This window comes from Phyllostomus discolor, chromosome 4 (assembly GCF_004126475.2).
Source record: "Phyllostomus discolor isolate MPI-MPIP mPhyDis1 chromosome 4, mPhyDis1.pri.v3, whole genome shotgun sequence".
Lineage (NCBI taxonomy): Eukaryota > Metazoa > Chordata > Mammalia > Chiroptera > Phyllostomidae > Phyllostomus > Phyllostomus discolor.
The window spans coordinates 88016756-88040413 of NC_040906.2; the positions used below are offsets into that span (position 1 = coordinate 88016756).

The 23658-nt window shown below is 49.2% G+C and overlaps 1 protein-coding gene and 1 non-coding gene across 5 annotated transcripts in view; one reads left to right on the plus strand and one right to left on the minus strand.

Moving 5' to 3' along the window:
- TFCP2L1 (transcription factor CP2 like 1) overlaps nucleotides 1–19142 on the plus strand; it is a 63125-nt gene extending 43983 nt beyond the window's left edge. For 3 of the 4 annotated variants that reach the window (XM_028533520.2, XM_036023596.1, XM_036023597.1), the window contains 4 exons: nucleotides 237–343; nucleotides 3368–3510; nucleotides 7923–7974; nucleotides 8804–11007. In XM_028533520.2, coding sequence (XP_028389321.1) covers nucleotides 237–343; nucleotides 3368–3510; nucleotides 7923–7974; nucleotides 8804–8850 — 349 coding nt within the window. In that variant the 3' untranslated portion in view covers nucleotides 8851–11007. Of the gene's footprint in view, nucleotides 1–236; nucleotides 344–3367; nucleotides 3511–7922; nucleotides 7975–8803; nucleotides 11008–19131 lie in introns of those variants that run through there. The other variant, XR_004902660.1, reaches the window with a different exon arrangement.
- LOC114514390 lies at nucleotides 1207–1313 on the minus strand. Its single transcript, XR_003686047.1, has one exon. It is a non-coding gene; the product is annotated as a U6 spliceosomal RNA (small nuclear RNA).
- Nucleotides 19143–23658: the final 4516 nt, after the last annotated feature.

Below are 23658 nucleotides of genomic sequence, written 5' to 3' on the forward strand. Positions count from 1 at the left end.
TAACACGTACCTCATTCTTTAGATTTGTGTTCTCAGCAGATCACCCTCCACCACACCCCTGCCTTAGCAGGTCGGTCTGGCTGGGGTTCTGCCCCCAGCCATACTGTGAAAGGCATTCAGCATCCCCACAGCCTTCTTTCTTTCTCCCTGCTTCATCCACCCTGTGTTCCGGAACATTCTGGAACAACAGAGCTTGGTCTCCCATACCTGCTGTTTATTTCCTTCCTGCCTGCCAGGAACGTGAGGCCGAAGATGACTATTTATGTCTGTCAGGAGGTGGAGCAGAACCGAGCGCCCCTGCAGCAGAAGCGGGATGGTGGCGGGGACAACAGCAGCCTGTGTGGTGAGTGGTGAGGGGCTGCCCCACCAGGGTTACAGGGCGGCAAAGCAATGGAAGAAACAGGCTGCCTTCTCACTGAGAACGTTTTCCCAGATACACCTCACTTTGGTTTCTTGCAGGATAACTTTGTGCTAAACTTTATTCTAGGGTTGAAATGTTTAAGGTAGAAGGTATCCTGCAGGATATCTGGTCAAGCTCACTTATTTTGTATCCAGGGACACAGAGACCCAGGGAGTGGGGTGTGTCCCCCAAAGCCACTGAGCTACTCATGGTAGAATTAGGAGTTGGGCCTTCTGGCTCCCAGTCAAGTGGCCCCTGATGGCTGTCATCTGAGGAGCACTTCCTCCTGTGATTTCCCATGGCTGGATATGTGTTTCCCACTTTGGTTTGGTTGATGCTTGGGGCCAAGGAACGGAGCTGAAGGAGTTTGGAGCCCCTCGGGTCATGGGACTTCTGTGGTTGGCAGTTTTGAGAGGGAACACAACTTTGAGGTCAACTGTCTCTGTATACCAGTGCTGGCCATGCCACCTAGTGGCCCTGTCCTTGGGCAGGGTACCAGGGCCTCTGTGTCAGCTTCTATGTGTGTAAAGCGGAGACAGCAGTGCGTACCCCACAGATGTGTGAGGTTTCAGTGAGATGATGTATTGTTTCTGAGCTCCTTGCTGCTGCTGCTTTTTTAAAAACAAAACCCCCCTTTATTTCTCTTAACTACTTTTATAATTCCATAGAAGAGTGCTAAGTCACCTGGATGCAACAAATGTTTTCATTGTCCTTCCCTCATACTGATTTCTTAGAGAACACAATATAGAAGGAATACATTGGAGAAGCATTATTTTGTTATCTGACTTTGATGTCTTGCCTTATTTAAAAATAAGGAACGCTTCATGAATTTGCATGTCATCCTTGCGCAGGGGCCATGCTAACCATCTCTGCATTGTTCCAATATGAGTGTATGTGCTGCTGGAGTGAGCACTGTGTTCCTTGTTTCTGAGCACCCATGAGCGCTGAGCGTCTGCTGAGCTACCAGTCTCAACTTGCATAGTCAGTACTCAGTATTCTCTGCACAGAGAGCCCTGTCTGCCTCCCTGCAGGTCCCTCCATACCAGCAAGGATGCCCGACAAATCCCTGTCTTAAGGGCTTCCCATGTAGTCACTTATTTGCTTCGAGTCATAGGAACTGTTGCTAACATTGTTTCACTGTGGGGGAAATTGAGGCACAGTTGATCGGCTCCAGATGACAGCACTGAAGTTGCAGAGCCAGGATCCAAACATCGGGACCCTCACAGCTGGCCTCTGAGCCCTCAGCTGCCTTTGCATGTTGCTGGTGAAAGTCTGGGTCCTCCCCCTGCTCTTCAGCTCAGTGAGGCTGCGAAGCACAGAGCCCTAGGGCCATGCTTTTTCACACACATGGAAAGGGCTGCTTAGTGCATGCATTTGTTCAGGGCAGGTGTGCCATGCACAGTGCATGATTTAATCTCGTGGTGGCCCTGCGATGTGGGTGCTGGCAGGGCACTCCAGGGCTCTGAGAGGTGTGAAGAGTGTCTAGGGTCTTGCTTCAGTGAGCAAAAGAGTTAGGATTAGAACCTAGAATTGCCCAGTGTAAACCTCTTATTCCCCCCACCCCATACTGCTCCTGGTGGGAGGAGGTGCTGTGCACCATCTACTAGCTCCAGGCACTCCTGGTGGCCGTGTTCAGCCTGGGGCAGGAAAAGCCAGGGACAATAGTTTACAACAAAAGGTGCCTGTGATCCTTTCAGTTCCTTTTTGTCAGCAGTGATTTGTTTGAGGAGTAAAATCAGAACAAGTTGAACAGGCTTTCTAAAAAGTTGGGAAAAAGCAGTCCAATTGCAATTGTTCCTAAGGAGAATCTCAGCAGAGAAGCCTGGTTGTCAGTACTGGAAGGAGCATTACTCAGGGACCACATTTTCTAGACAGAATCTAACAGTGGGTCAGCATATGTTCGAAATCGTGGGAAGATGAACCTGTCACATGGCTGGAACCTGTGAGCTCTGCCACTCACTTCAAGGGACCCACTGTGTGTGTGTGCATGCTTTTAAAGTTGGGCCTGTGATCAGATTTCTTTTTAACTGAGGGTTCCTTAGTTGAGGGAGGAGTTTGGAAGCCCCTCATTGAGTCCAGCTGCGTTTTAGTTTTGAGGAACTCAAGGCCCTCGAACATTGAGTAACCCACCCAGGCCCCCATGGAGTTTGCTCCTGCCTGGCTGGTCTAGGGTTTGTAGAAGAAGCCTTTCTAGCCTCAGGGTCACTGTTGCTTTCTGACAGGCTGATGATGCTCCTAGTGCCCCCTTCTCCCTTCGGGGTCGCAGTGCTCAGCAGACTATAATGTATGCTGTGGAGAAGTGTGACCCAAACACAGGTTTGACTCCTGCTACAGCAAAAGCTAGACTCATGAGACAGGGGCTGGTGCAAAAGGAAGGAGGTTTTTCCAGGTCTGTGACCTGGGAGAATGGTGGACCCTCTTCTCAAAGCCTGTCTGCGCCTCTGCAGTAACAGAAGGGCTCTTCTGTGGCCCAGTAGCAGTTATCTGTCACTCCCACTCTGCCGCCTGAAGCCATTCCACAACCCCTTTAAACCAGGGAAAGAAAGGAAAGGGGACGCAGGATTTCCTTTTTCATTCTGCAGTGAAGTGCATGTCGGGCCACACGTCAGAATCACTGGAAACTTGTTAGAAATACAGACTTATGCCAGCCCTTCTCCCTCCAGCCACCATCCCTATTAAATGGGTGTCATTGGGTCTGTGGTGGATCCAGGAATTCTATATTTCACAGAAGTTGCCCAGAGGGACTGAAACTGGAAAAGAACCAGACCCTGGCATCTTTTCACCTGTCGGTGGGCTTCACAGATGCCCTGTGGCTTCTGGGTGTGTGCCATTACATACACCTCCGGGGCCTGAGCGTCCTCCTGAGCACATCACTGACTTCTTTGGGTGGGGTGGGGTGGTGGATAGGCGTGCCCCTTGAAAAGCAGGCACCTGTTCTACAGAAGGACCTGTTTCTCCCTTCTCCAGTGTACCATGCCATCTTCTTGGAAGAACTGACCACCTTGGAGTTGGTTGAGAAGATCGCCAACCTCTACAGCATCTCCCCACAGCACATTCACCGGGTCTACCGGCAGGGGCCCACGGGCATCCACGTGGTGGTCAGCAACGAGGTGAGCCTGCTGCCGGACCCGTCCCGAAGAGCCGGGGCTTTGTGCTCCAGGCAGGAGCAGTGGAACCTGCACCAGAAATACACCCTTTGGGGTTTGGGGATGACTCAGCACAGGGGTGGCAAGCAGGTTTCACTTGGCATGCCCCTTGCCTACGGCTGCGGCTGCCTGGAGTGCTGTGAAGAAGAGAGTTCGGAGGCCACGACTGGGCTCTGAATAGCTATGGAGTATCCGTTCCATACCTCATCCTCATCCAGGTGCCATGCAGGACCTAGGAGCATGACTGTACCCCTGCCTGCAGGGGACTTACAGTAAGGGCTGTAAGGAGTCAGGAGGAGGGCGCTCACCCAGGGTAGGTGGCCGACTGCAGTGAGGGATGAACTGGACTGGGGGTTGGGCGAAGGAAAGGGTGTGACTCCTGGAGAGAACAGACGCCTGCTCTGCTGAATGACGAAGGTGCCACAGCCTTCCTGGGCCTGTCCCTGGCCACCCAGACATGGCAGGGCTCAAGTAGCTGCTGGCAGAGGGCACAGGTATTGAACAGGGCCCTGCTGGAACTGTGCCCTCAAGTGATCTGATTCCACTCAAGGCTAAGGAGGGGGTTTTTCAACAGGTTTGCTGACATGTGTAGGCATTCCTGCAAGTTGTAGAACAGAGCTCTCTAAGTTTGTTCTGTCTTGGACCTTTTGTCTTAATCATAGTAAGGAGTGCTAGTATTATTGAGTGCCGACTGTGTTCCCACTACTGTTCCAAGTCCACACATAGTGACTCATTGAATTCTGATGGCCTCCCTTGAGGTAGGTGCTATGGTTATCCCATTTCACAGGTGGAAAACTGAGACACAAAGAGGCCAAGTGCCCGGGCCCCATAGCTGGTAAGGGGTGGAGCTGTGGTGGGAATCCTGGTAGTCCAGCTGCAGAGCCTAAGCTCTGAGCCAGCAGGCTCTCCGACCTCTTCTGAAATGAACCCTTTAAAAACACAGATGGGCTGATGGGAGCACAGCTGGGACCCTGAGCCCCTGTCCAGCCCCTAGCAGATCCTAAGGCAGTTGTGGGAACGCTGAAAGCCTCTGTATAGAGGATTATAGAGGAAGTGGTACTGGCTGGGGAAGTAGAGAAAATGTGGGACTCGGAGTTGGACTGGTGTCCCCAACCTGGAACTAGTAGCTGAGCAACCTTAGGCAACTTTATTGAACCTCTTTGAGCCTTAGCTTCCATATCTGTAAAGTGGAGACATTTAATACATATCCAGCAGGTAAGGTTAAAACAAGAAGACTGTTAGGTACCAGGAGACGGAGACGCTGAATAAACAGCAGATGTAATTGACAGTGCTAGGCACTTGTTTTGGGGAGCAAGTGATGGACGGATTCTTAAATTTGACAATGTATAAAATGTGCATCTTTTAATGGTCTTTATATTTATTTCATAATTGTCATTATTAGTAATAATCCTTTGCTCCTTGTTACAGTTGCTGAAGCCCCTGAAATAAGAGTCTCTGTTTCAGGAGTGTTTCAGCCTGAGGTCTGCAAGGTGCCGTTTCCTTCCTTTTTAATTAAAAAGTTTTCACAGAGTAAGCGGTCAAGCAACCTCAAGGAGCAGAAGGCAAATGTGAGAGGCCCTCATCTTCCCCAGTCTCTTTTCCTGGAGGATTTTACAGTGGGTTTGTGTGGTCCTGGCAGACAATCTTGTGTGCCGGTGTCCGCTGTGTGCCTGGGTGGGTGGACGTGCAGGTCCTCTACCGTGCAGCAAAGATACGGCTGTGCCTTCATCTGCAACTTGCTGTTTTTGTCCCCAGTTCAGAATTCCTTCCATGTTGTTAAGTTCAGATATAATGCAGCTATTTTTTTACCCCCATTTCACAGATAAAGAAAATGAAGCCCAGAGTTCCTAACTTTAGAATAGCCTGCAAGGTTAAACTGTCCTGAGCAATGGGTTGTGGCATGGAAAACTCATCACTTTGTAATTCAGAATAAATTTCTTCTGTGAAGACAGAAGCCAAGAATGTATGGAACCCTGGCCATTTCACCAGTCTCTGAAGGAAGTTCCTTCCCCAGCTTGCCCTGTGACCCCAAGAGTAGGCAGTTAAGCAACTGAAGCAGAGAACAGAACTCAAACGCCACCTCAGCTAAACAGGCCATTCCTATTCACCCAAGTCTCCTTGCCTCTTAACCCCAAATCAATTGGAAACCTTTTGCTTCTTAATTGCCGGGAGCACTGGAGGCAGCCTGGCCAGCCCCTGCTGCGGGGGTGTGGTGGGGGTGTGGTGGGGGTGGGGTGGGGGGTGGTGGTGCAAGGGCACTTAATTAAACAAAGGAGTTACTGATTAAGCCTGTGTGGACAATGCCTAGGGCTTTGCATGCCCAAGTGACTGGGTGGCCCAGGGTCCTAGAGGGCACAGGCCAGCAGTATAGAATGAGTGCGCTTCACGCATCATCAGGCCCTGCAGGGTGGGGCGGGCATCTACAGGTGGGTGGATTTGCAGGATTTGGGGAAATAATCAGAGGGGGCAATAAAATGTGATTGCATTTGTTTAATTGGAAAGCAATTTTGCTATCATATTGGCTAGTGTGCGAGTGTGATGTGAATGTTTATGTATATGTGTGTATTTTTATAATTTTTGCCATTTATATTGTGACAAACAGCATACATATGCAAAGAGTATATAAAGTGTATGTGTACAGTTTAAAGAATAATTGAGCCCTGACTGGTGTAGCTCAGTGGATTAAGCACGGGCCTGCAAATCAAAGGGTTGCTGGTTTGATTCCTAGTCAGGGCACATGCCTGGGTTGCAGGCCAGGTCCCCATTAGGGGGTGTGTGAGGGGCAACCACACATTGATGTTTCTCTCCCTTTCTTACTCCCTTCCTCTCTCTAAAAACTAGATAAATAAAACCTTAAAAAAAGAATAATTGAAGTACCCAATACTTGCTCTTCAGTTAATGTAGTGTTATGTTAGAAGCCCCTTTGTGAGCTAATTGCATATTCGTCTCTACCTCTCCACCTGTTGGTCTGAATTTTGTATTTATCAATCCCTTGTTCCTCCTCAATGTATTGTTGAATTTTGTCTGTTTAAAAACGTCGTATAAGTGGCATAATAGTGTATTCTGTGATTATCTGCTTTTGTTCCACATGATATTATTAAAAAAAATTTTTTTTCATCCTCACCTGAGGATATGTTTCTTGATTTTAGAAGAGAGGAAGGGGGAAAGAGAGAAAGAGAAATATCGATCAGTTACCTCCTGTATACACCCTGACCCAGGATCAAACTGGCAACCAAGGTATGTGCCCTACCCAGATTGAACCCACAACCTTTTGGTGCACAGGATGATGCTCCAACCAGTCAAGCCAGCCGGCCAGGGCTGCACGTGATAACTTTGAGACCTGTGCATGTGAGGTGTGCTGCTGTAGGTCACTGGCACTGCTGAAGCCATGGCATAACAGTCCTTGCTCTTAGTGTTGATTGACATGGGGGCCGTTTTTGGTTTGCATGCAGTGTTGGACATTCTTAGGTGTGCTTTGTGTGTGCATGTGCAGTGTATCAAGGGTGTCTGCCTAGAGGACAGATGTTACTTTTCCAGGTCCCATGGACAGTTCTGTAAAGCAGTTACACAGATTCACACTCCACCAGTAGTAATACCAGCCTCCATTACTCTACCTCCTGCTTATATTTTTTTTTGTCGTCGAAACAGCCCCATTTTATGTGGAGATAGGAAGAAAAAGGCTGACTTTTTGGAAGTCATGAGGTAGCTAATCAAAATGGGAACTCCAGAGAGGTGGCTGATGAGTAATCCTTTGATTCCAGCCATATTTTTAGATGCAGGGAGTGGCACTCTGTTTTTTTCAGGGTTAGGCATCAGTAGGTTTACAGTTGCTTATATGGAAAAAAAAGTTGCAGGGTGTGAGTATTACAATAGCTTTGTCAACTCTGTGTTTCATGTACTCAAAACCATACACCTACTTTTGCCCACCTCTGTACCTGGTCCTCCTAGGACTCTAATTAGCAGATCCTGCTAATTACCCAGGTTTTTTAAAGCACATTAACTTTCATTGCTACTGTACACATACACTCTTCTATACTGTGTCTGATAGAGGGACCGGAAGACCCAGTAACCAGAACAAAGCAAAGCAAAAACAAACAAAAACTTAATCCCATATTTAAATTTAATAACATTTTGATTCCTTTCCAGGCACCTTTTTGTCTCTTATGTTCAATTTTTGGTTACTTAAAATTGTAATCATATTGCACATTTATTTTATATCACATTTTCATAGCTGAAATCAAGCATCACCACTGGCCTGTGTTTGTGCAAACACAGTGACCCTTGTCTCTGATGGCGCAGTGGGCTGCTTAGCACCGAGGCTTTTCATGTGGTGCACACTCGTAGTTGAAGGGAGTGGTCTCTCTTTTGCCTTTCAGATGGTGCAGAATTTCCAAGATGAATCCTGTTTTGTCCTCAGTACCTTAAAAGGTAAAGCCACCCTGCTCCCCGCCCCCAGCTTTTCCTGTTTATTTAAAGAATGCTGGTTGCGCCCCCAGGGTAATGTGTAGTGAGGTGAGCAGGCCTTGCCTGCACACTGCCCCCTCTGGAGAAGGTTCCCTGGGAACGTCCTCTGGGAAAGAGAAACAAACTTCCTGTGGAACCCTAGTCCTGAACAGGAGAGTTAGCGAGACTGGCCCCAGAGTCACTTCTGGAAGGGACCCCCTGGCCCCCAGGCCGGACAGTGTGTTCTCCATGGACTCAGTGCCAGGTAGACATAAGATGGATTGAGTTTTTCTAAAACGTGTATCTGCAGGAAGAGTAAGCATGGAATACAGCAGCTAAGGCCAGTGGAATGGAGACCTGGGCTGGGGGATGGGGTAGGGTGTGAAGGGCCCTCCATGAAAGGGCCTGAGAAAGAACTTGGGGGCCAGGAGAAAGGAAAGACCAAAAGTGGATTTCCTTAAGGTCAGGGAGAGGTGAGAGGTGTTAGTCTGGCATCTGTCCAAATGTCCATCTGTGTCAGGACAGCGCCTGAGGTCCACACCAGCCCAAGAAATACTGTTTGCCCAGAGCCTCCTTAGATGTAGGTCTTTTAGTCTTTGGGTCCAGAGCTGTGGTGGAAAGGCCCATTGTCAGAGAGAAACTCAACAAGACAGATGTAAGAGCATGTGCTGAAATCTCTGCTTTTGTCAGCACACTGTGCTGTGCACAGCCTTATTTTGGTGGTGTCTGTCAATATTCATGCCTTCCGTGACTCCCAGATGCTAGGGCACCATGCCTTTCTTCCTGGAAAATGCCCAGTGTTTCCCTCTTGCAGCTGAGAGCAGTGATGGCTACCACATCATCCTGAAATGTAGCATCTGAGCCGAAGTACAGCCAGCAGCTGCCTCCACCTCCCAGCCCCATGGACCCCCTTGGATGTAGAAATTGCACCACTGTAAGCTGCAGCCTCCCCTGGCAAGCTGCAGCTAGAAGTGACCTTGCCTGGTGTGTGAAAGCCACAGACCAACAACCAGCAGAAACCCACAGATGTGGAGTCCTGGGCATGCAGAAAGCCAATGGCTCCTCTCTCCCTTCCCCTTCAGCTTGAATGGTTCTTTGGTCTTGTTCCCAGACCTGCCACTCTAGAGACACAAACAGTGGGGTATCTGCTCTGAAACCCTTTGCGCTCTGAGCTGGAGGCTAGTCCACTGGCTGTCTTGGTGCCTCCTGACCTCTCTTCTGCTGCCAGACGAAGTTCTGCCTCACCCCAACCTTCACCTTCTCTGGTGACTGGCCCCATGGCTGAGACTGTTGACTAGATGGGGGTGATTCGCCACCATCGTCTGTCTTTGTTTGTGTTGGCTTCCATCTTTGGTGGCCCTGGTGAGCATCTGTCTGTCCTGCTCTTGGATGGATTGATGGGAGTGGGGTTTATTCTGTACCTTCTCCTTTCACCTTTACCTTGTTTCTAAGGATCTGCTACTATAAAGCCCAGAGCTGGGCTCATCTCTCTGCATTGGTGGGATACCACAATATGCATGTAGGACCCGCCGCACAGACCTGAAGGCTGCTTTTAGGCATATTCTCATGAGTGTACAAAGGATGAGAACAAAATGATTCCTTGTGAGCTCCTTTGGTGTAGTTTTATTTCCTAGCCATCATGGGTAAGGACGAGGAAATGGTCATCCCAGTGTATGATGAGGTGACCTTGACTGTCACAATGCCTGGCCCTCTTGGGTGGGCTCACCAAACCCCATTAAAGAAGACCTTAGCTACCTATGGCCAAGCCTGCCAAGTTTCCTAGGGGCATTGCATTTTCTGTGAGGGCCCTATTTAAACGTTGATCTTTCTTCACTTGTAGGGGATGTGGGTAAAGCATTTTGCCTATACCAGTGTGATTGGATCACCTTTCGTAGTGGCCTATGAGGAAATTTGAGTATCAGTAACTGGTAGGCTGGCAGCTGTTTCCTGGGACCCAGCAATCCATGCTGGCTCAGGACTTCAATTCTTTGCTAATTTAGGTTTATATTCCAAAGCGTGGTGAATTTATGACCGCTGAGCAGGATTGTACAGCTTCTAGAGTAGAGCTTTTGGGGAGTACTATGCTAGGGTCGGGGATGATCAGAACTGGGTAGACCTTGTTTTACAGATATAGAAACTGAAGCCCAGAGGGGCACAGCCACCAGCCTGATAACACATGGTGATAGGGTATGGACATAAATTTATTATACAAACCAGGCCACTTTTGAGAGTGAATGGGATCTATAATAATTAGGCTGGGACAGTGGGTGTGGTATTTCTACCGAGTTCCTGATTCCTGATCCCTTTGCCCTTTTTGAAAGGGAAGGAGGAGCTGGTAATGGCTTTATTGAGATGTAATTCACTTACCACACAGTTTACCCATTTATCCATTTATGGTGTACAATTCAGTGATTTTTAGCAAATTCACAGAATGACCATAATCAATTTCAGAGCATTTTCAGCAGCCCCCAAAGGAACCCTGCACCCTTTAACAGTTGCTCTCCCACTTCCCTCCATCTGCCCTAGTCCTAGGCAACCATGGATCTACTTTTTATATGGCTCTACCTATTTTGGACAGTTCATATGTATAGAATCATACAACATATGGTCTTTTGTGACCAGCTTCCTTGACCTAACACAGTTTCCTGTGGCTGTCCCTGTTGAATGTGTGCCAGCATACCAGTCCTTCTTATTTTGTGGATAGGCCATGTCTTGTTTGTCCGTCTGTCACTTGATGGGCATTGAGCTGTTTCTACTTTTTGGCTATTATGAATAATGCTGCTACAAGCATATTTGTACAACTTTTTATGTACACATATGTTTTCATTTCTCTTGTAAATGTACACAGGAGTGGAATTGCTGGGTCATATAGTCACCCTATTTAACTGGAGTAACTGCCAGGCTGTTTCCCAAAGCAGCTGCACCATTTTCCACTCCCATTTCACCGGTGTACAAGAGTTCCAGTTTCTCCACACCCTCATCAACATGGGCTGTTAGCTGTCTGTTTGATTACAGCATCATAGTGGGTATGAAGTGGTTTCTCATGGTGGTTTGGATTTGCATTTCCCTCATGGCTAATGATGTTGAGCACTTTTTTCATGTGCTTATGATACAGGTCCTATATCAGATACATGATTTGTAAAACTGTTCTCCCATCTTGTAGGTTGTCTTCACTTTCAAAGTTTTCAATTTGATAAAATCCAAGACTACCTATTTTTCTTTAGTTGCTCATACTTTTGGTGTCAAATTGAAGAAATCATTGCCTGATCTAAGGTCAAGAAGATTTATGCCTATGTTTTCTTTTAAGGCATTTTATTGTTTAGTTCTTACAATGGTCTTTGTAAGAACCATTGTAATGGTCTTACAATGATTTGTTTTGAGTTATTTTTTGGACAGGCATACCTAATTTTATTGTGCTTCATGGATGTTACACTTTTTACAAATTGAAGGCAAGACTCTCCACCAGCAAAAAGATTATGACTCACTTCATTGTGATAGTAGCTTTTTAGCAGGGGTCTGGAACCACACCCACAGTATCTTTGAGGTGTGCCTACATGTGGTATGGTGTTGGGGTCTCACTTTATTCTTTTGCTCGTGTCTGTCCAGTTTGTCCCAGCACCAGTTGTTGAAATGATTAGTGGAATCCCCATGGAATTAATCGTCTTGGTACCTTTGCTAAAGGCCCCTGATTCTTGCTGAAAAAAAATTTTTTTTTTGGACATAGGACTGTTGTTGGCAAGCTCACCTTTTCTTTTTTGTAGCAGGCTTTCTGTTCTCTTTGTGTTGTCTCCCCCTTTACCTATCTCAACAGTACTGGGTCATACCAGTTTCTGGTGTTCTGCAGTCTTTCTTGCTGCATGTTCTAGTCTCACATACTGTTCCTTGGGGAAGGTCAATGCCAATTATTTTCTTTTTGAGGAAAGTGAGTCACACAGAAGTGAAATAACTTGCCAAAGTTTACATAGAACCAGGACTCGACCTGTGGTCTTCTGACGTCCAGCCTTTCAAGTTGTCTTTAGTCACCTGTACCTGAGTGGTGTTACTACCCAGGCCAAGTGATGGCAGGCTCAATTTTAATTCTAAAAATATGGTAAGCTAATATTTTTATTTCTTAATTCCAAAAGAGGACCTAATAAAGATCTGTGATCTTAAGTTTGCTGTTAGTAGATTCTTTCATTCTCTGAAAAGTCTACTGCTTTCTCCTCTCCTTTCCTTCTCTTAATGGTTGTAGTTAAATCTTGTAGCTTACAAAGAAGTAGAAAGTAATAAATGCCAAGAAAGAATACACATCGTAATTTGTTAACAAAATGTTTTGACCCTTCCACACAAGTCATATGAGATAAAGCTGTAGGTTTCATTGCTCTCATTGTATCAAGTACAGAAAAGCTGTAACCCTTTCTACTCCTATGCACTGTCTGTCCTGTGAGCTGAGTCCAGGGTCTGGATCTACTAGTCAGGGCAGCCCTCCCTGCCAGGGCTGCGCCCTCTACCCCACATGTTCTAGGTTGTGGCTTCACTTTGGAAGGAGCTGCTTGGAAAGGTGGTCTCCAGAGGGAAAAGAAGATAAGCATATGCTCAGGCTGCCATCTTTAACCAGGATCGCAAAGCTGTGTTCGTTCTTCTCAGGCCATCGTGGTCCTCTGCTGGGCCAGTGTCTGTTTGCAAGGTGGTGGTAACCTTTTCCTGTTTACTAGGTTGCACCTTAAAATAAAAACACAGAGGCTTTTGAATTGGGGAACACTAGGATTTGCTGGGGGATGGGGCTTTGTGTCTTTGGAAAAAGGAGGATAGAGTGGGGACTTTGAAGTCTTGGCTTGAGGTCCTAAGCAAAGGTCAGGTATTGCCCTGGGGACCTCCTGCCAGGCAGCCTCAGGGCACCTTAGACAGAGCTGGGGGGCGGGGTGAGGGGGGCTGGCATCTAGTGCTTTCCTGGGAGCAGACTGAAACTGGTTGAGCAGTGTGTCACAAGTTTCCAAGTCCAGGGTGGCTTCAGGGGCCGGCCTGAGTAACTGAAGGTTGGAAAATGATTAACGAGTTGGTGAAAAACACGGAAAAGCCTCTTTCTATATTGTCATTGGAGTGGAGGAAGGAAGCCCTAAGGCTCTTGGAAAAGCTGGAAAAGCAGAGGCTGAGAGGGGTGGGGTGGAGAGAGTAAGAAGCACAGGGGACCAAGTCAGGGGCCCCAAGCCCCAAGCCCCTCATTTCCATGAGTCTCTTTGCCTCTCTGGGTCTCTGGGACTGCCCTTGAAAAAAGAGCTGAGAGACCTGTGGAGTTGTGGCTGGCTCAGGCACGTGGTAGAACTAGGGGCGGTGGATCTTTCCTATATTCTCTCCATCAGAGTCATACCATGAGCAGGTGCCGAGTGTGTGCGGGATCCTGGTTGTGCACAGAGCTGTTATTGCTCTCCCTCAGCTCAGGGTGCCGAGTGTACTCCAAGGTTGCAGGCGCCTTGATGTGAGGCATAGTGTCTCAGACATCCCTGCAAGAATCAAGTCCGGCTCACAAGTGGGCTGACTGCTCCTTCAGCACTTTAGAGTGGCCACCAGGTGTTCCCCTGCAGCCTGAGCCTGGACACGGAGTCAGCCTGCTCTGCAGCTATGTTCTGGAGGTGTATGTATGTTACAGAACAAACAAGGGGGGCCTGAGACGATATACTATTATTGAAAGAAGCCCTCAGGTCCGTTATATCCGCCACCAGAGGAAAGACGTCTCTCTATGCCAGAGATTCGTGAAAAGGAAAGGAAATGTTTATTTAATGCTATACTAACTTAAAGCAGTGACCTAATGTCTGTATCAAAAATCCTAAAGTTCCTTAAAACACCCACAAACAGACACAGTCCTTCCTTCCTTCCTTCCCCCTTTGCCCAGTCCAGAGTACCGTATCTCAGGAAAGGAAATAGAAGTCCATGGCTCAGGCAGTCCTCTTGTTATTCCCAGTTAGTACTCCATCTCGACTGGGAGACCTCCCTGGGTTCCTGGCACCCTCAGCTGGGATCTGTGTCCCCAGGATCTCTGCTAAAACCAGGTGGTGGTTCCCCTTCTAAAGTTGTAGGGGTCCCCACTCTGGCAAAGGCACGTGATCCTCTCTCCCAGGGCCACGGGAGTCCCCACTCTGCCAAGGTCGTGTGGTTCTCTCCCTCAGGGCTGTGGGAGTCCTCATTCTGCTAAAGCTGCGTGGTTCTCTCTTAATGGCTGTGATCTTCTCTGCACTTCCACAGCTGCATGGTTCTCCCTCTCCTCAATGGCTGCTGCATCTGGGTTTAAATCCCTGCGCCAATCTTCCTCTGCAGCCCCATTTCCGACTCCTCCTACACTTGGGCACACTTGCCCTCAATCTGCTGTCTTCTCCAGCTTTTCTGGTCGCCATCGTGGGTCTGGGCAGGTGTGACCCCATGTCATGGAGCCAGTCTTCTCCGAGTTCCCACGCAGGCGCTGTAACTCAGGGGACCTGCCCCCCAGTCACTTCTTGGTGCGGTAGTTACTTCCATTCCCCGGGCTCAGAGCATGGCCACAGCTATTTAACATGTCTAAGTGACCAGCCAAAGGCTATAGATATGTTAAATGGCCACACCAGAGGTTAGCTACAAGGCTGTTGCTGTGTGAAACAGCTCTCAAAGGCCCTGCTCCATGTGTCCCTTCCCCCAACCCACACCTGGGGGGTGGGGGTGAGGACATCCTAAAATCTCCTAGACACCTTGAGTTCTGGACTCCATTTTAAATGCCCATTTGGGGTCCCCCCTCTTGGCTGCACCCTGTAACATGTACACACACACATCCTTCTCCCTGCCTCTGTGTTTCAGGGGAGTGTGGCCCTGAATGCTCTCAGCTTCGCTACATGTGATGACTGCTGTTCCCCTTAGATCTTACATGGTTCTCCTGCTTCTGGCTTTGCTGCTGAAGCTGGTTATGGTCAAGTTGCTCTACCTGGGGGGAATCCACACCCCAAGCCCAGCTCACCTGGGGAGGGAAGCAGTGCTGGCCACTGCCATCCTACAAGGCCCCTTTGAGCAAGGCCCAGGGAGTCTCCATACAACCGCCCCATGTCCTTTTTTCTCTCCTTGGTTTTGTACTGTGGGTGTGATGTCAGTCCAGCTGGCTGATAGGAAATGATTACATATCTTTTATGACCACCTCCCAGCCCCCTTCCCTTCACCCTATGGAAACAGGACAGGGAGGACAGGGAGGTTTTCAAGACAGCCCAGCCCAGAGATGTGGGTGTTACAGTGAAATGCTCGGTGGGCCTGGGGTGGGGAGCTGCTGCTCAGGTCACCCAGCCTCCTGCCAGGGGCACACAGAGCTCCTCAAAGCCTGTAAAAAGCTCTCCAGGCCTCTGCAAAGGCCTCTCATGGGTTTTCTTTTTCCACTCTGTGGGTGACAAGAAAGCCAGGAGGAGAAAGGCAGTAGGTCTCTAGTGGTGGCTTTCTTGCCAATGGCCCAGAAATGAAATTGCCACCCCATTCCCCTCTTGTCATGTAGAGACTAAAGGCAATGTCCCCAGGAAGTCAGCTCTGACTGGTGGATTGGCTGCCCTGTGCAGGGCTGCTGATGTGAGTCTGGGGCTGACCGGCCCTGCCATTCAGATAGGCAGACCAGTGCCCCTCCAGAGGGACATTGCCTCAGCCTCCCTCACACCCTTCAGCCTAGGAACCCCAGGGGCTGGGCTGCAGTGAGCCACCAGGGCACAGGGGAACCTTTTATCCTAGCAAAGTTTGAATCTTCATCCACGAGAAAACAATATAATTAACCCCAGCACCCAGCATCCATCAGCAAATGCCCACTTATCGGGAGCTGGCCAGCTGCAGCCTGAACCAGCTCCCTGCCCGGTCTGTGACAGCTTGATGATCGGGAACACTGTCTTCAAACCACTTAAGTGAGATGTTATCTGGCACCCTTTCAGAAAAATATGTTCTTCTCATTAGCAGACCTGTGTTACAAAAAAGTACTCTTATCCTATTTTGAATTTCACACAAAAAAATATAGAAATCCACTCTCTCACACCTACATAATATTGATTTGCTACTTGGCTCTTAAAGATGAAAACATTAACTGTCTAATTCTGTATACACAAAGTTTGCCAGCCACTGAGCTAGACCTCCATTCCTCTCTACCCCCAATGGGTTATTTTAAACAAAATCCAGAAAGTAGAACTTTTTAAAAATAAAAACTATTTTGTTTTGAGCTTTGAAGCAAGACAAGCCTTTAGCCAAGCAGCCTTTGGGTCTCCCCTGCTTTGTGGTCTCACTTCCCCTGTGGCCGGGAGCCCTCCCACCCTTGTGGGGTCCACTCTAGCGTCTCGGTGGAAACATCCAAGCCCCTTCTGCCTGCTGGCCCATCCTTGCAGACCTCACAGGTCTTTAGGTCCCTGGGTCAAGTGCTAGGGGCTGTGGGAGAGGTCTGTGTGTGGGAGGGGTTCTCTGTGCCAGTACTGACAGGCCGCCCCTCCATGCTGGGTGGTGGCTTCTGGACTGAAGTCTCTGGAATGTTCCTGTTCCAGAGGGTGCAGCCTGCACTGCACTAGCACTGGTACCTTGAGAACCGTGCACCTTTTGGTTTCTCTGGATTCCTGCAAATGCCTCCTAATGTCTTCCTCCTCAGAGAGAACCAACCACTTGTGGCGGCCTCAGCTTGGTGATTGGGAGGGGCTGCTTTCTGGCCCTCCATAAGGGTTTCACAGGCCCAGGTTTCAGGTTCTGCCCAAATGCCAGCCTCACTGAGGGTGACTCCATGTGCTGCTCCCGCTCTCAGCTGGGGCAAGCCACCTTCCTGTGGCTTGGCCAGCCTTGTTGGGCCCCTTGTTCCGCCTCCTCACTGGACACTGCCTCCAGTGCTCCATTAGTACCAACACCAAGGGCAGCAACTGGTGCTGACTGGCCTCTCGTGGGTCAGGTGTTGTGCTCAGTGCTTTTGCCATTGTTTCATTTGGTCCTCCCCACAGTGCAGAGAGGCCTCTGTAGCTCAGCTTCCCAGGGAGGAAATCAAGACTGACAAATCAGATGTGATCCCATGGCCCTACAACTACTGGTGGACTGAGCCAAGATGAGAGGCCAGGTGCCTGGGTTGCGATCCCAAATCAGGGCACATGCTATCCCCAAGTACACAGAAGAGCTCCTGTGTAACACTGGCTTTTATGCAGACTTCGTTTATCACTGGGCTCAGAGCACCCAGTGGGGAAACGGTGGGGCTTGTTAAAGACAAAGGTGGAGAAGAGTTTCTTTTGTGTGCCTTCCCCTGCCCTTCCCTTGCTGGGTATAAACTTAAGTTACTTTGTTTTCTAATGTTCATGTATTTAAAGTGATTTCTTTATTAAAATGTAACTTCCCCACCTTTTCCCAGATCGGGTGACTTTTCCTAAAGGTCGTGGGAGTCTCTCTTGGGGTGGCATGGCCCTTGGATGTGTCAGGTGGGAGTGATTGATGGCCATGGGGGGTGAGCTTGAGACAGAAGTTGGCATACTGCCACATTGTGTTTGTACCTGAAATAAGGCCTGTTTGCAGTTGTTACTGCACCATCGTGCAGATGAGCAACCTGTATGTGGGATCTGTGCTCAGGTCAAAATGCAAATAAAACTCGTTTGTAAGAAACCCCTGTGCCCTTGCTGGTGTGGCTCAGTGGATTGAGTGCTGGCCTGCAAACCAAAGGATCAAACTGGTTTGATTCCCAGTCGCAGCACATGCCTCGGTGGCTGGCCGGGTCCCCAGTAGAGGGCGTGCGAGAGGCAACCACACATGGATGTTTTTCTCCCTCTCTCCCCTGTTCCTCTTGGTCTAAAATAAAATCTTTAAAAAAACAAAAAGAAGCAGCCCCTATGGTTCAGACCTCCAGGCTTTTTGTTTGTTTGTTAGTTTCTGTTTATTTAGTGGTAAAATACAGAGTGCGAAAGGCACCTTCTTAACCATTTTTAGGTTTATTAACTTGAGTGGCATCAAGTGCATTCACGTTGCTGTACTGTTGTCAGCGCCACCCGTCTTCAGAACTCGTCTTCCCCAGCCAGAACTCTGTCCCCAGCAAACACGGGCTCCCCATTCCCTGCCCCAGCCCTTAGCTGCCACCATTTCACTTTGTGGAATGTGACTGCTCTGGGTATCTCATATAAGTGGAGTCATTCAGTATTTGCCCTTCTGTGGCTGGCTTCTTTTCATTGCACATAATGTTTTCAAGGTTCATCCATGTGTAGCATGTGTCAGAGCTCACTTCCTTTTTAAGGCCGAATAATATTCCATTATGTACACATAGTACTACATACATTTTGTTCATTCATTCATGAACACTGGGTTGCTTCCACCTTTTGGCTCTTCTGAATAATGCTGCCATGAACGTGGATATACAAATCTCTGTTGGAGTCTCTGCATTCTCTGGGATCTATGCCCAGAAGTGGGATTGCTGGATCCTAAGCTAATACTGTTGTTCACAGCAGCTGCACCATTTTACATTCCTACCAGGGGTGCACAAGGGTTCTAGTTCTTCCACATCCCTGCCAACACTTTCTCCCCTCTCCCCCTCCCCTTCCCTGTCTTTGATAGTAGCCATTCTTATGGGAGTCCTCTGGTCTTCAAAGCTTGATCATTGAGAGAGCTGTGTTGAACCTTGTGGTAGGCACATTTGCACTGCCACCACCCCAGGTCCTTGTCATCATCTAAGGCCAAGGCTGCAGTCTCACAAGCCATCCGCTGGCCTCCCTAAACCGCCTGGTGTTCTCTTGAGGACCATGGACCTCTTGGCTTTGCTCAGAAACCTTCTTACCCAGACCACACTTTTCCCGAGCTTCTCAGCCCCCCATCCTCCATTCCAGTCAAATGTGTATGCTGTTCCCAGGTCTGCCTCTCCTCTGTGTCTCCTGCTAACGTTCTCTCCACCCTCCTGAAACCAGTGGATCCTGCTCCCCACAGCACTCTGGTAAGGTCCCCCTCTCCTCTCAACTTGCCTGTGCTCCTATGAGAAGAGCAGAGGGTGTGCACAAGGGTGAGGGGCCAGGTCTTAGGTCAGGATCCTGGCACCAATAGATCTAAAGCAAGCTGCTTCACCTCCCCAAACCTCAGTCTTCTCATCTGTGCAGTGGGATGGGAGCGGCACCTGCCTTGCAAGCTTGTGAAGCTGACATGAGACTATGGGTGTGAAGCAGTGAGCATGGCTGTGCACAGGAGCCCCTTGGATGGGGCTGTGAGATGGGAAACAGTTTCTTCCAGGACCCAAACGAGAGTGACACCTAGGGAGGTTGGAGTAGACAGCTGAGTGTTGGGTCAGATAACAGTGATTCTCAGAGTTTCACAAAATTATGCTTGAACAATTCCATTACATGTTTTCTTTAGGAATGCAGGTCCTGACCTGCCAAGTTGACTTTTTGGCCCACTGGTAAGCTGTGCCCTGCATTTTAACCACACTGACGCAGGGTCTCACAGACCATGGCAGAAGGGGCTCTGATTTGCTTTCTAAGTGCAGTGGGAAATAGCAGTGGAGGTCCTTAAACTAAGAAGGGACAAGATGAGATTGGGTTCAAACACTCAGAGTTGAACTAGGGAGCTGGTTGAGGCTGTGGAGGCATTAGGGGCTGGAGGCTGGAGGCTGGAAGCTACCCTGCCTCTCATCAGGCTCAGCTGATGCCACTGGTGCAGGGAGCACCCTTTGAGAACCCTGGTATGGTAGATTGACAGCACCTTGTTCCAACTCAGTTCCCAGCTCTGTGACCTGGGCAAGGTTATTTAACTCGTCTGAGCCTGGCTTGCCTCATCCCTGTGGAACTGACATTTGTACCTGCTCTGTAGGATGTTACACAGATTAAATAGGTTAAAGTAACTTTCAGGAGTGCAGAATGGCTCTGGCACAGAGTGAGCTGGTGGGTGAGAGGCCTCCATTCATGGTTTGTGGTTCACTGGGGGCCTTTGTAGTCCCTGCTGAGAACTGTATCCTGGTTGGCACTGGGAGGGCTGGTAGAACTCAAGGCTGGCCCCACACTTGGGCTCTTCCATTCAGTAGGGGCCTGCGAATGTGCTATTAGTGGGGACCACACTTTGGGAACCACTGGCCTGGAGGCCCATGTTCTCTTTGTTAAAGAAGCATCCAAGAGGAAAATGAGTCCCTTGAGACACAGACCTGGCTGTGAGCTAAGAGTTGGGGGGAGGGTGGGGGCACTAGAGGATGTTAGGATCAGCTGGCATGGTCACCCAGACCCGAGGAGTAGGGTCACAGCTGTCGGATCTATCAGGGGCAGCTGATTTCAGTTGTGAAACCTATCTATGGGACCCTCTGGGGAGGCCAAGGGGCCTCCTGGGTACAGGCATGGCAGCCGCCAGCTCTCCACCCACTGTCTGCTCTGGGCCAGGCACAGCAGCCACACTCTCAGCCCTTCTAGGTTCTAGAAAGTTGTGGGCTGCAGTGGCCCCCACGTGATAGTCCACATGGAAGACCAGAGAAAGTCGCCAGTGGTGGAGGTGGCAGCGGCTGGGGAACTGTCTGGGCCTCTGTCCTGTGAGCTCAAGATTCCACTATCAGATAGGATGGACCCTATGAGGCTAAGACCAAACTCTTAGGAGCCTGAGGGAATCAGCTGAGGGCCAGCAAAGCAGAGTCTCCGAAGGAGTGGTGTGTGGGCTTGTTCTCCCAATTGAGCACAGAGACTGGAAAACTGGTTTTCCCTCTGCATCTTTCTCTGTGGGAGCAGTGTGCACTTCCCAAAACACCCCGTCCTGTCCACACTGGGAAAGGCTGGGACGTCCATGCTGCAGGCACTGGTCGACACAGGCACTGAGGCTCCCTTTTGGAGAAGATGCTTGGATCTGCCAGGGGCAGAACCAGGCTTAGGCAGCTCCCAGCCCAAGCCCCCAGATGAACATGCTTTCCAAGGAAGCTTGCACCCCAGGGCTGCCCTTCCCTCAGCCCCACCTAGTGGCAGGAGGCTTCCAGAGCTCAGCTGTGTTGAATATTAACCTGCCTTGATTGGGAGGATAGATATTTAAATTCAATTACAAGGGAAAAGGGTTGTCTGGAGAGAGCTTATTGGGCAAGAGCTGCAGTTGGCATATCTGATAATCTGAAAGGCTGACATGGAGTGGGGAAAGGGGCTGGGCCCCAAACATGTCCAGAGTGGAGAGCAGGGATGGAGAGATACCAGCCAACTTCCCCCCTTCATCCATTTCTTCCTTCCCCACTCCCTCCTTTCCCTTTGGGCACCCAACTCTCTCTTTCTTGCCTCCAAACCACAGAGCTTGCCAGTCCTGCTCTTTCCTGAGCTCCCATGGCTCCTGTGCTTAGGCTGAACTGTCTGTCTGCCTGCCTGCCTCTCGAGCTGGGCTTTGCTCCTAGAGAACGGGGATGGTCTGCCTGATCGGTGCCACTCTGAAGTCCAGCCCAGGGCCTGGCAGGGAAAACCCTCTCCAGGGCTGTTTGTTGAATAAGTAAATGACAGCAATATGGCGGTTAGCAAATGAGGGAATGGGGCCCAAAGACTCTAATTCAAAAGTACCTGTACTGGACCGGAAACCAGCTGTTGTGCCTTAACAGGTGAGTTTATTAGCTTTGACCACCAAGAACAGGCTACAGGGACAGGAAAATTTGGAAAGGGGAGTAGGGATTTGAGAGAAATACTAAGCATGGTGCAAAGGGCATTGGGGTGGGTCAGCTTAGGGAGGATCTGGGAAGGGCTCCCCCAACCTGTTAGGTACCTGTCATGTGCCAAGGGTCTTACAGACTTCTGAAGATCCAGAATATACCATTATGAAGAGGTGTTTTGTTTTGTTTTGTTTTGAACTCTTATCTGCAAAAAAGTAGAGGCTCCCCAAAGAATTCAACTGTCATAAATTCTCTGCCCTGGAGTTTCACAACAGGGAAGATTAACTCCTATCAGCAGAGAGGAGACGAGAAGGCGACATCAGGATAAGAAATCACCTGGCAGACGTTGTCACCAACTGTCATCTCTCATCTGTTCTTCTGGGGCCCGTTTATCTTTCCTAAACATCCTTTGTTTTCCCAAAAGTGCCTTTCTCCTCCTCCACTTCCCCTATTCAGATGGTATATATTATTAAATCCCAAATTCTAACCACCTCCTTGAGTCTTATTTTTCCGTGAACTTCTGCATACGTAGGTGAATAGAAATCTGTTTTTTCTCTTGCTACTCTGTCTTCTGTCAGTTTAATTCTCTGGCCCCTCAGGGCAGTGTGGCTTTGGGACAAGCTACATCCCATGATCACACCTTGGGTCTGGGCAAAGGGGTGAACCAGAACCACCTCCCTGTTTCTAGCACAGCACCAGAGTCCCCAGCTGCCATTGGCTTCCCTGGGAGGACAAAGGTGGTGGTGGGGGTAGGTAGAGGTACAGCCAGGGGCTAGCTTGGTAAGTCTTTGGTTTGGAGCCCAGCCCCCTCCAGGCCCATCCATGGTCACTGAGTGGGCTTCTTTCCTACAACTGCAGATGTCCCTCTGCTGCCCTCTGGAATGTGTGCCCAGGAAAAGAAGCCCTTACCCAGGTCTCTGCCTGTGCAGCTCTTCCTCTGGACCCCAAGGGTTCCTGATCTGAAGTTATCTCAGCACCCTACCTGCTCAGGGTGTCTTCTACATAGCTCTGGGTGGGCCTCAGAGATGGCACTTTTGCTGAGTCTGTTCAATGTTTGCATTGACTGGAAGGTGTTGAAGAATGTTTGAGTCAGGCCATCTGAAAGTCTCCTGTTTTAGGGGCAGTTGGGCCTGGGCATGCCCTGTTACACAAACATCATTCTGGCAAACCACTGCTGCCGGCCATGAACTTCAGGGAAAATTCCGCGTTTTCCTTTGGGCTGTAAGAGTACCCCAGTGGTGTCAGGACCCAGGGGTGGAGGCCCCAAACTACCCTCTGGGGCACCAGAGCACTGCAAGGGGTCCTGAGGGACCCATCAGATTGCTGGGCCTTCCAGCGTTGACTAAATTGCCCATTTGGAAGCAGCGGCTGCTCCCTGTACCCCTGCTGCCCCTGATAACAGTGGCCTTTGTGTCCTGACATTAATCTGACTTTGGGAAAGAGGTCATGAGGGCCCTGGGCAGAGCCATGTGTTCTGAGTAGTGTTTTGGGTGACATGTTTTAATTGTGTTAGTGACTTAAGAGTTTGAAGATGAGTCTGTAAACCAACTAAACGTTTTGTAAAGTATCCAGAAAGTAACACTAAAAAGAAGACTCTCCAGAATATAAAACAACACCATTATGCTAATAGCTATTAGACATATAATTAAGTTGGAAATAGCCTGAGGAAAATAGTCTCACACTATACCCTTATTAGGTAAGTAATACTAGGTACTATAAAACAACCCCTAAACTTTAGTGGCTTAACACAGTAAAGGTTTATTTCTTCTTCGTGTCTCAGGTTGACCTGGGTTACCAGGGCTGCACTCTACTTGGTCATTCAGGGGCCCAGGGTCTCTCCATTAAGTGTTTTTCTAGGGCCTCAGAGTCCTTTGTGTGGCCCTTTGCTGTAGGCAGAGGAAGAGATGAGGGAGAACCTGGAGGGCAGAAGGAGAGGTTTAGAGACCAAGCCTGGAAGTGGTGCTCATGAGTTTCCTCTCACTCAACAGTGGGCAGAGCACAGTGGTGTGGCCCACCCTGGGCTTGGTTGGGTGGCTGGGAAATGCATTCTGGCTATAGGTCCACCATCTTTTGTCACAATAGTGTTTAATAAGTAACTTTAAAAACCACCAGCATGAATGAAAGAA